This window comes from Antechinus flavipes, chromosome 1, assembly GCF_016432865.1.
Source record: "Antechinus flavipes isolate AdamAnt ecotype Samford, QLD, Australia chromosome 1, AdamAnt_v2, whole genome shotgun sequence".
In the NCBI taxonomy this organism is placed as follows: domain Eukaryota; kingdom Metazoa; phylum Chordata; class Mammalia; order Dasyuromorphia; family Dasyuridae; genus Antechinus; species Antechinus flavipes.
In genome coordinates this window covers 500,956,672-500,969,163 of record NC_067398.1, presented here as the reverse complement: position 1 = coordinate 500,969,163, position 12,492 = coordinate 500,956,672, and the positions used below count along the sequence as shown (strand labels likewise).

The window sequence follows — 12,492 nt, the reverse complement described above, 5'->3', positions numbered from 1 at the left end:
CGAAGAACAGCTGTGAATGACTTAGCTATTCTCAGCAATACAATGATCCAAGACAATCCCAAAGGACTCATGATAAAAAATGTCCATTTTAAGAGAAAGAACTGATGTTGCCTGAATACAGACTGAAGCATACTATTTTTTTCACTTTCTTTTTTTATTCAAGTTTTCTTGCACAAAATGACTAATATGGAAATGTTTACAGTTTTACATATAAAACTGATATGTAACATCAGATTGCTTACTGTCTCAAGGAATGAAAAAGAGAGGGAAGGGAGGTAGAATTTAAAACTTTAAAAAAATGAATGTTAAAAATTGTTTTTATATGTAATTGGGGAGAAAATAAAATTATTTTAAAAATAAATAGCATATCTCCTCACCATCTCACCCTTCTGCATCCCCCAATCCTATCATTTTCTCCTTTCACTCTCTCCAGCCATTCCATGGCTTCAATTACCCTTTCCATGTAGATGACTTCTAAATCAGTGTCTCATTTCTGGCATCTTTTCTAGGCACCAAACTCAATATTTTCAGCTGTGGCTGCATATCTCCAGCTGGATTTCCCAGCAGAAAACTAATTTCTATCCCTAATGTCATTCTATTTAAATCCTTCACTACTTTTTGCCTGGCCTATTATGATATCTTCTACCTTCCAGAATCTCTTTGCTCCAATCCTTTCTGTACTCCATTACCAGATTAAATTTTTTTCTCCATATTTTGCTCATATCACTCTTGTGTGAGTCTGGGATACTATCTCACTTCATTTCTAACTGCTGAAATTCTACCCATCCCTTTAGGACCACACTAAATACCATATTCTCCATAAAATCACCCCCCTTCCAAATTAGCAATCTTTTGAATCTAACATATAAATCAACCGATCAACAAATATTTCTTAAGCTCTCTTAATAAGTAAGGCACTGGGCTAGGCACAATAGGAGACGCAAAAGCAAAAATCAAACTATCCCCAATCACCTTTTTGCAGGATCAACAATATGCACACATATAAGTATAAACAATATGTATAAGAGAAATACATGGTATTCGGTGGGGGAGAAAGTACTATCAGATGAGAGACTAGGAAAGGCCTCATGTTGGAGGTGAGGAGGAAATGCTTTCCAGGAATGAGGGGAAATCTACTCAAAGGCACATAGAATCTGAATAAAAAGCCCAGAAAGGTTAAGTTGAAGCTAGATTGTAAAGGCTCTAGCTGTCCATCAGAAGAGGCTGTATTTCAGCCTACAGGTAAGAGGGAGTGGCTGGAGTTTATTGAACAGGGAGATAACATGGTCGGACCTGAACTTTTTAGCAGCTGTGTGGAGGACAGATTAGAGAGGGAAGAGATTGGAAGCAGGGAGATCAATAAATAGTCCATGGTAATAGTCCAAACAAAGGTAATGATGGCTTTAACTATAGCACAGGAGGTTGTGGTGGAAGTGGAGAAAAGGTTATCTTCCTTGAAGCTTTTCCATTTGCTGGGTCCTGCCAGAGTTTGCTTGCCACTGAACTGAATAAGTAACCCTAACATAAGTTATAATTGTGATTATGTGAACTGAGTTCAATCCTTCAGAAAAATCAAGTGTTATTCTCCAGTGTTTATAAAGCACAAGGAAATGGTAAATAGCATCAACATTGAGTCCAGCAATGTTCCAATCCCAACAATATGGCACCTATCATTCAACTTTTCTTTTTTTGGCTATTAGATTAATTTATTTTAATTGTGTACTAATCATACAAGTCAGTATGATAGAAGGTGGTTAATTGGGGGTGGGGAGACAAAGGGGCTGGTTGAACACCAGCACTCTCAGATTATTGACCTAAGGATAAGTGATGTGCAATGGAGAAAACCTGATATACTAATACTGCCACTACTTATTAAAAACCTAAATACTTAACAAGAAGAAATAATTTACAAAGAACCAATCCTTTAAGGAAAAAAAAAATCCATGAAATTGGTGGGCTGTGAATGGATGCCTTCAATTTAACTTGCTAGATGTTAGTTATATTCTGAGCACAAGTACTGGATCCTGGGAACATAAAGACTTTAGAAGTGATATTATTCCTGTTCTCAGGGAGTTTATGTCTGGTACTCTCTGTAATGAACTAGCTCAACTTAAATTAATATGCTAAAGTTGTTTATTCTCTCTCCAGTAGATATACACTATGCTTTCTGCAAGTGCTCTTGGGGAACTTCCTTGCTTGCAAGGAAGTCCAAAATTGAAGTTCTTGGTATAATGTCTGTTGAAGTAGTTGAAAACTTGTGGGTAATTAGTGAGCTTTGTATCTGTTCAACAAGCCTTGTGGTATCCTTTCTAATAGATTCATGGTCTCTGACAACCTAGACTTATTTGTGGCCAAAAATATCTGAGTCTAGGACGCTGAAGTAGGATTAAAGTTTTTGCTAAGAAATTGTTATGAAAAACCCTTCAGAGAATCAATATGCAAAATTCTAGGCTTGGTTTTGCTGAGATTTCATAATATCTAACAGTGGATCGTCCCAACAGTTACATAACATGTTTCCTCTGATATGTTCTCTACCAGCATGTTCAATGACTACAGCAAGACAAACATCATTAGTCAAAGCAGGATCAAGGGAAGCAAACTATAGCTCCTGGAAATGAATGAGCAGATGGTGAGTTAAAGAAGGCTGCCAAATGGGAAAGAGTGATTTCCCCTAGTGCAGCCGGCTTTGTGGCACACAATTCCTGCAGCCCTGTGATGGCTCATTAATAAAAGAGAAAAGAGAACAGAAGGGTTAACGGCCTCGAATGCTGACATGGAAGTATGAAAACTTCCTTTGGGAAGGACTGTTAAGAACAGACAATCTGAATTATCCCCTTGTTGAGACAATAGTGAAGAAAAATATTTATCCATTGGAATCATCTTAGTCTAAGCAAACTGGAGGTCCAGCTAATGCTTTTGGCAATGACAAGTTGCCTTTCCCCTTCCCTGAAAGAAGTGCAAAAATATGAGCTGGTACAATCTAAAGAGGTGATTATTTCAGGATACACCATTTGGCATCATATTATAGATTGCCTGTCTTAAAGAATACAGAGAATGAGGGACAGCTAGGTGGTACAGTGGATAGGGCACCAGCCCTGAAGTCAGGAAGACCTAAGTTCAAATCTGGCGTCAGACACTTAATACTTCCTAGCTGTGTGACCTGGGCAAGTCACGTAACCCCAATTGGCTCAAGGAAAAGAAGAAGAGGAGGCAGAGGAGGAAGAGAACAGAGAATGTAAATGATAGTCACTCTAGTATCAACTGCAAATGTAAATTCACCTATAATAATGATAAGAAAAAAGCTGATGAAGCACCTCTGGCTCTCCTGTTCATCCATTTCTAAAAACTTAAAACTAAAGCACACGGGAGAATGTCCTGTCTACCTATTTATGAAAAGTTAACACTGAATGCACAGACTTAGACTAAACATAATTAATGTCACTGAACTCCCTAGAACATTCAGTCCTGATTTCCAAAGTGGGACTGGGGGATGCAGCTGTGAGTCCATCCCTCCTGCTCTGGCACAGATGTTGGGGGTGACTGGTTTCAAAATGTTCAGGGTTTTACTAAATTTTTATTTTTCAATTGTTTAGTTTTTGTGTTTAAAAAAATTCTTACTAGTTTTATTTTACTTTCTTGGAATTAATCCTTAAATCTCCCTGGCTCCAAACTGAGTCAGTGTAAAATCTAGAGCCAAAACCTGCTTATTATTGGCGTCAGACTTCTGTCTTTGCCCAACTTCAATAGCAAATTAGCTACCTGATTAAGCCACATTTTGCATTAGTCATTTGAGGAAAAAAATAGGCATATTACTTTTGTGACATTTTCAGATGAATCAGGTTATTTACTTGATAGAACAGAGTAACAAGTAATCTTTAATCAAGCAATGTACTGAAAATGGAAGCAGAAAACGATGGTGGTATCACATATGGAAACATCACTATGACACGCTGTATACACATATGTATCAAAACTTCTTGGATTTCTTAGGGAAGGTAAGATTTCTATAACCTTTTGGTACTGGGACTTAGGCCCTATTTTCTAATCATGATAATTAATGGATGAATTTGGAAGAGATAGGAGAATCTAATACAGAATAATGGATTGGGGCAGCTAGATGGCACTGTGGCTAGGGCAACAAACCTGGAGACAGGAGGAACTGAATTCAAATCCAGCCTCAGACACTTAACACTTACTAGCTGGTGACTGGGAAGTCATTTAATTCCAAATGCCTCTCAAAAAAAAAATAATAGTTTAAGTTAAAACACCAATTTGAATCCTATTTGGGGGAATCTCTCCACAGTCATCCAGATGGATTTCACCAGTGCTCATGCCATTTCTGCCTTATTACTTTTACCCTGGTGTGTTCTCCTGTTCTCAAATTTCCAAACTCTACTTACTCTTCAACAAGACCAGCCTTATCTACACACTTCAGGCCATAGATCTCTCTTCTTCCTTACAAATCCTATACAATTTATCATTTCTACAACTCACTTGATATGTATCACATACTTCTTTCTATTACTATGCAATTTCATTTATGTTTTACTATATATATCTGTACTATAAGTTCCTTGAAGAGAAAGGCAGATTATTATTCATCCCTACAATTTCTAACCAGCATTTTACATATTATAGCCACTCAGAACATAACAAATGAGGTTCTGATTGCTATATAATTTTTGGTATGTGCTTGATTTGTTACTCAGGTTCTTCATCTAAAAAAGGGGGAGGGCAATAATTGCTTCCCCCAACATATTGTACTGGAATGAATGTGGTTCTATTTTGTGGGGTTTTGTTTTGTTTTGTTGTATTCTCAAATCTGCCAACTCTCTTCATTTCCTCATACATGCCACTTAGACCCAATGAGTCACAATCTCCCTGTAGATTGCAGTAATTCTTTAAAACTCCTAAATTAGAGCATTGTTCTGTAAGAATGTCCTAAAAGAATTTACATAGTTTCCCAAGCTACCTGGTTTATTCTCAGACAACTGCTAATAAATTGGCACAATGTAACTCACTGTAACATCCAAGGCACACTGAATTCTCCAAGCATACTGCCAGCCCCTTTCTTAGAAATTCCAGAGAAAATAGCCATAAAGTGGCTTGGGATAAATAAATGGGATTCTATTACTCTAGTTTCCATGATCCAGTACCTGACTGATTATGACCTTATACTTATAACCCTATGTCCCTGAAATATAAATTTTCCTGTCACCTTCTTTCAATACCTTGGAGTGAACTCAGGTAAGAACAGTTGTTACCTTTAATTCCCTAAAACTAAAGCAGAATTATTTTTCTTTCCTCCAAAAACCTACCCTTCCTCCTAATTTCTTTATGTCTGTTGATGGGTTCACCATCTTCCCAGTCTCCTAGGTTCATTCATAACCTTGGAGTCATTCTTGACGCCTAGTGTGTCCAGTGTGTCCACATATCTAATTATTTGTTAAGTTTTGCTGATTCAATCTCCACATCTCTCACATCTGTCCCCTTTTCTTCCACATGACTCATCACCTTTTACCTGGATTACTAATCTCCCAAATTTGAGGTTCTCATCTCTCCAATTTATTCTCCACACAATTTCCAAAAGAATCTTGCTAAAGCCTTAACCAAAAATTTCAGTGGTTGCCTATTGTTTCTAGAATAAACATAAATGCCTCCATCCTGGATTTAAAGTCCTCCACATTTTGGTTCTATCCTCCCTTTCCAGCCTCATTTACTTTTGCTGCCTTTCATGCACTCCACATTCCAGTGAAATTGGACTATTAGTTAGTTTTTCCCCAAATGTCACATTCCATGGCCTACCCACATACCTACCTCTTACTGTTTTACATGACTTCCTCATTTCTGCCTGTAGGAATCTTTATCAATCTTTGAAGTTCAACTCAGATACCAACTCTTCTGGAAAACCTTCCCTAATATTCTCAGTTATTGTTGACATCCCCTTCCTCGAATTATCTTGTATTTACTAATTTTTCCACATGTGGTTTCCCAAAGTAGAGGAAAACTTCCTTGAATAGTGTGTTTTGTTTTTCTCTTATACCACAGCTCAGTAAACATTAAATAAAATGTTTATTGAGTTAAGTTGAATTATTACTGGGGACAGGGAAAGAGAAGAGGGTCAAAATAGCACAGAGATACCAAAAATAAAACAAAAAGAAGGAGAAAATATGAAGAAAAATTGGGATGAAGCATCTGCCACATTTCACAGGAGGGTCACAGCTCTTTGCAACATGTATAGGGTATCTGTAAATTTTAAACAAAAGTTGCTATATGCTACTTTGTTCTAGAATACAACTCTGGTACATAGATATGTTAAGATATACTAATGCTACATATAAACCAAGAAAAGTATTTCACCCTCCAACATCTATAAGGGAGGAAAGATGAGCAGACAGGGAAGCAGAGGGTGGGGGAAAAAGACAAGGGAGGATCTATGGGTGAGGGGAGGTTAAATAATAGCAAGGCAAGCTAGGAGCAGAATTAAAGAGTCAGCAGGAAAAATATGTGTTTGTGTATATAGCGGAGTGGTGGGAGTATGTGTGTATGTATATATCTACATATGTATAAATAAATATAGCTACTTGGGGGCCAGAGAGGGATGAAAGGGGGAAAAGAATAAAGTAAAAAAGGTATGTAGCAGAGAACAAAAGAAAAATTTACAAGAAAGTAAAGATGGGCACTTATGAATATAATTTCTTCTACTAATAAATGTATATATACTTTCTTGAAGTAGCAATTTGTTATTATCTATTTTGAATCCTCCCTGATGTTCTACTTGGCACATGTCAATGTTATTTTGTTCTGTATTCCTTTTCTATTTTTCTTTTTTTTTTAATTCTTTTTTAAAATAAAATAAATTTTTAAAAGTTTAAAAAATAAAACAAATTAAGCAACTAACAAAAAAGATATACTAATGGCCAGGAAATACATTCTTGCCAGCAGAATTCACATAGTATGGCTATTGTCCCCTTTTATCCCTCCATAAAAAGGCTTCTAACTATTATCATTTAACATTCTACCTCATCTCCTTTCATCTTCCTTCAGGAAACAATGAAATCATCCACATAAAAGCATCAGTAATGAATTACTTTTAAAATTCCCTTAAAAATAAAAAGCATCATCTAGTCTTAGAAGATTGTCAGCACAAAAGCCTGAACAGGAAGTACCAAACACAGAACCTGGTCTTCTAATTTCAGTTGGTCTAAACATGGGAAGACAGAAGCTTCTGACACTCAGTATACTTTGTTGTAATAATAGTCATATAAACTTCTTTTGCTACTTCCTTACAGACAAGTTCTTAGGGTAATAGGCACTATTCAAACTTAGGATATGATTTCTTCTAGCGCTCATTTTCTCTGGTAGTTCAATGAAGGGAAGGCTGGACCTGGAGCCAAGACCTGAGTTCAAATTCAGCCTCTAATGGTTATTAGCTGAGTGACACTGGGCAAATAACTTAACCTTGGCTGCCTTAGTTTCTTCAATTCCAAAAAGAAGACAATAATAGCTCCTGCTTCTTTGGATTGTTGTGAGGAATAAATGAGATGTATTTATAAAGTACTTGAGTCAGTGCATGGTATGTAGTAGGAACTTAACAAATGCTGGTTTCCCTCCTCTTCTGGCTGAGACTGAGCCAACTCTGATAGCATAAAATGTAATTAGTAACCAATGCAAAATCTTGAGTTTGGAATTTTTTTTAAAAAGCAACTTTGGAAATATAAGTTAGATTAAAGGATCATAGTGGGGCCGCTAGGTGGCAAGCACTAGACTTGGCGTCAAGCAGACTCATCATCCTGAGTTCAAATCCAGCTTCAGACAATTTCTAGCTGTGTAACTCTGGACAAGTCACTTGATTCTGTTGGTCTGTTTTCCATGTGCAAAATGAGCTGAAGAAGGAAATGGCAAACCACTTTAGTGTCTTGGTCAAGAAAACTAGGGTTATGAAGAGTCTGATGACTGAAAAATGACTGAACAAGCAACAACAAAGGATCAAAGAATTAGAGCTAGAAAGGCTCTCAGAGGTGATCTAACACAACTCTTTAGTTTTGTAAGTGAGGAAAATAAGACCCAGGGAAGTTTAAGTAATTAGTTTCACATGGGTAGTAAGAGTCAGAGGAAAGATTTGAACCCAGATCTGTGACTCCTGAGGCAGTACTATTTTATGCTATTATTTACCCCCATTTTATAGATGAGGAAATTGAGGCAGAGAAAGATTAAGTACCCTGCCAAGTAACCCAGTAAATTACCCAGTAATTGGCACCCAGTAACACACCCAGTAAATGGAAGAAGTCACATTTGAACTCAGGTTTTCTCGACTTCCTGTCCGATGCTCTCCTCATTGCATCATCTAGCAGCCTCCTGATTGCCTTTCTATGGACACTTTCCAGCTTTTTATTTTCCTTCCTAAGAGTGGTTTACTCCAGGGAGATCAGTAATAAAAAAAAAAAAAAAAAGGTTACGTATATCACTAAAATATTTGTAGCCACTTTTTTTTTTTTTTTTTGCACTAGAAAAGTGTTAGAAACAAAGATGCCCATTGATTGGGGAGTGGTGGAATAAGTTACTGTGCAGTAAAATATGATGACTGTAGAGAGTCATGGGAAAACTTATATGAAGTCAAGCAAAATGAAATAAGCAGAACCATGACTCTAATAATGTAAACATAAGAGCAATAAAGAAATTATTAAAAGTGAATGCTAAGAAGACTTAAGAAAAGAGCTATGGGAAAGTTTCCTCCTTTCTTTGCAAAGGAGTGCTTGGGTGGGGCAGGGGATTACGGGTGTGGAACACTAGAGATATCAGACTTTTAACACCTTGGCTAGTTTTGCTAAACAGTTTGTATTTTCTCCTTTTATTTCCTATTATAAGAGATGGATCTCCTCAAGAGGATGGGGAATACACTTTTAGGTGAAATAAAAACAAATCACACCAAAAATTTCTTTAAAAAAAAAAAACTTTTCAGAAGTTACTCATTACTCCTTATTCTGTGATCTACCCAAAGCTGCTTTCTTGATGTTCTTCACATCTAAGAGTCAAATCTCCTATCTCCACGCCACAGAAATTCCTTATTTCCTTCTCTTGGAATCCCTGATTTTTTGCAAAGCCCAACTCAAACACCACCTTCTATATGAGACCAAATGCTAGTGCCTGCCCCTACAAGGTTACCCTTCCTGTGTTTTGTATATGTTAATATATGTACTTGCTGTCTCCCTCATCAGAATATTAGTTCCATAAGGACAAAGACTATTTAGCTTCTGCTTTTGCATTGCCGGCATCAAGCACATATGGCATGGCATTTAATTATTAAAAAAAAAAAAAAAAAAAAAGAAGGAAATTCAAAGATCATCTAGTCCTAAATCCTATTTGATGCAATCTTCTTATGACTTCCCTGATATATAAACACACATAGATACATGAATAATCAAATACACTTCAGTAAACTTGAAGTAGTTAAAGCAAACACTCAAGATTTTTGGCAAAACCTCAACCAATCTTCACATTCTCTTTAGTTGGAATTTGATATCTCCTGGGAAAAAATCTTGAGCTAGTGAAAGATAAGGTTACAAGAGTTAAAATGTATAGCTAAAAGAAGGAATAATCAAATTCAAATGTTTATACTTACAGTTTGATCTGATTTCAAATATAAACTCTCCAGACATACTCTAGTTGTCTGAATTCTAGCAACATAACATTTCTCAACTACAAGAAATAAGATAAAAAATAAAATTGGATCTGTCGACTTACATCCTGCTGGTTGACCTTTCACCAGATCCTGAAGGTCTGTGGTAATTTGGAAGACACGACCATAGATCTGCTGGACAGAATTCTTGAGGCCAGAAATGTCTTTGGAATGGGCTACAATCGTGCCATTCATCTGACTGACACAGTTCCACAGGTTGTTGACATGCTTGTTCAACCCTTCCTTGATCCTGTGTAGACTCCCAGAGATGGAGTCCAGTTTGGCACATGCTTTTTCAACATTAGACACTCTTCCTCCAACAACCATGACTTCCCTCTGGACTCCCTGAGAGCTTTCCTTACAAATGTCCAGGTCGGAAAGGATTTGCTTTTGTAGCCCCTGTAGCCTCACCTCCAGATGACTGCAGCAATTACCCGCTGGGGCCTGGGAGGAGGGGGGCTCAGGGGTCCTATCCAGCTCATCCAGCTTCCTGGAAACACTATCTTCTGCCTGCCTGCATGTAGAAATGGCATCCGCAAGTTGCTCTTGGCAGTTGCTCAACCCACCCTGAAGGTTTTTCACATCTTTGTCAGTGTCATTTAGATGAGAAAAGAGCAGACTCAAATCTTGTTGCACTTTCTGAATATTAAGTTCAGTTTCCTTGAACTTCCTATGCATTGTATCATTCAGAGCCTTTAGAAGTGCAGAGGTATCCATCTTCTGATCATCATACTTATTGGGATGAGTACTTTCTTTTTCATGAGACCCTAACTGGAGATTCTGCAGACAAAGATTCTCCACATCTTGGATTTTATTCTTCAGATGATTAAGTTCAGTAGTTAATTGACCATTGCCAGATCCTGGCAGCACTGATTCTAGATTGATAAATTTTACGTCAGTGCCATTAGCAATGTCTAGGAGACTGCTACCCAGACGGTCCTCCAGAGACTGAATTTTCTGATCCAAAAGTTGCTTCAGATCATCCACTTCACCATTAATAGTACCACGCAGAGTTTCCTCAATGTAAAAACAATGTTCTTCTGCATTCTTCTCTGTCACATTGATCCTTGCATCCAACTCATTCCATCTTTCATCAAAACTCTCATCTGGTTCTGGTATGGTGAGATGGTCAAATTCATTGTCTAGCCTCCCATTGAGCATTCTGGTGGCTTCTGCAACCCTCTCGATTTTCTCATCTAAAACCTCAATCTGTCGCCCAAAGTCATCACCTTTATCCAGGTTACAGCAATTTGGTTGTTTTGATGGCACTGCCTGTATCTGAGCTCGAAGGTCACTTATTTCCTTTCTTAGGCTCGTTTCCTTTTCACCAATAAGTTCTATCATGCCCAAGTAGCTACTTCCATAATCATCACACTGTTGTTGGATGCCAGTCAGTTTATACTCACAGGAGTTTTTCAGATCTGCCATTTTCCTGTCTATTCCTTCCATCAGCTCCTCTCTCAGAGCCTCAAATTTGCTATCTACATAAGCTTGGTAGAACTCATTGGTCGGGATGGTCACTGTGGGCCCCTGGGCAGCTTCCTGAAGCTGCTTGAGTTGCCCTTCACAACCCTTTACTTTCCCATCCAGCTCCTCCAGCTTGTCACTCTTTGTCTTCAATACATCCTTAACCTCAGCCAACTCAGACTTAATGTCTTTCATCCCCGACTCCTTGCCACCCAAGATCCCGGGAAGCTGAATTGTTTCTGTTTCGCCACCCACAACACTGTCTGGCCCTGGTGGGTTGTGAAGGCTGTTGAGCCAGGATGCCAGCATTTTACTGGCATCATCCTGAACAGCATGTTTTAAATTTTCATTTACTCCTGCAATGGAGGTCTGAAGGTCAAGGACTGTCCTTGTAAGTCGGGAAACTTTGTCCTCAAGCACCTGTATTTTCTTGTCCTGCTGCTCCTGCAGGCCTGGCGTGGGGCTTGCTGTCTGTCTTGGTTCTGTTGTGTGTCTTGGTTCTGCTGTTTTCTTTGGTTCTGTGACTTGCTTTGGTTCAGTATCTGTTGCAAAAGTAAAATAGGACAAAACTTGAAATGTTCTGACTTTAATCATCTTCCCCCTAGCCCACATGTGTATCCGTTATATATCAAACCTTTCCTTTACAAATTTCTTACTGCTGGTAAATGTTTTATCTACTTGGAAAGCACGTACTCTGTGTTGAGTGGTGCACAAAGACATCATTTCCATGGTAAAGAGTGACCTTACTCTCTAATGTCATAGACTACATCCTTGACCAGACCCAATGTTCTTCTCTTTAATGTAATTCTGCTACATGTAAAGCACCAATTTTCTAGTTCTTCCTTTTTCTTTAGCACTCTGGTGTGAGGATTACTAACCTCACAATACGAACAGGGACAGAAGAAAGACAGAAAAGGATATCTTCAAATTTCTCAGAAGCTGAGTGGCAGCACCAATAGCAGAAGACAGTCTTCTACTTCCTATCCTAATCCTCTTTCTACAATACTGCATCCCTATTCTGTTTTCTCTATGAGACTATTAGTTACTTAATAAGTGATTGTTAAATGACTGGATGAATAAATGAATAAATCTTTCAAGGACTGAAAAACTCTCTATAGTAAATGCTGTTCTTAGCAACATCTTGGGGTTTGTTTGTTTTTTTGTTTGTTTGTTTGTTTTGTTTTGTTTTGTTTTGTTTTGTTTTGTTTTTTTGGAAATTATGACACTTCCCTACTCCAATACTTAGAATTGTTCTCTATTGGATTTATTTTGATAAGTAAACTTCTCAGCTTGGCATTCCAAGCCCTCTTCTGTATGATCCCAGCCCACCTTTTCCAGCATTCCAC

The 12,492-nt window shown here is 37.8% G+C and overlaps 1 protein-coding gene across 1 annotated transcript in view; it reads right to left on the bottom strand.

Annotated features, from left to right (window-relative positions):
* Window positions 1-12,492, bottom strand: part of EMILIN2 (elastin microfibril interfacer 2) — a 66,916-nt gene that overhangs the window by 19,866 nt on the left and 34,558 nt on the right. The window contains exon 4 of the mRNA XM_051970388.1: window positions 9,745-11,688. Coding sequence (XP_051826348.1) covers window positions 9,745-11,688 — 1,944 coding nt within the window. The remainder of the gene's footprint in view (window positions 1-9,744; window positions 11,689-12,492) is intronic.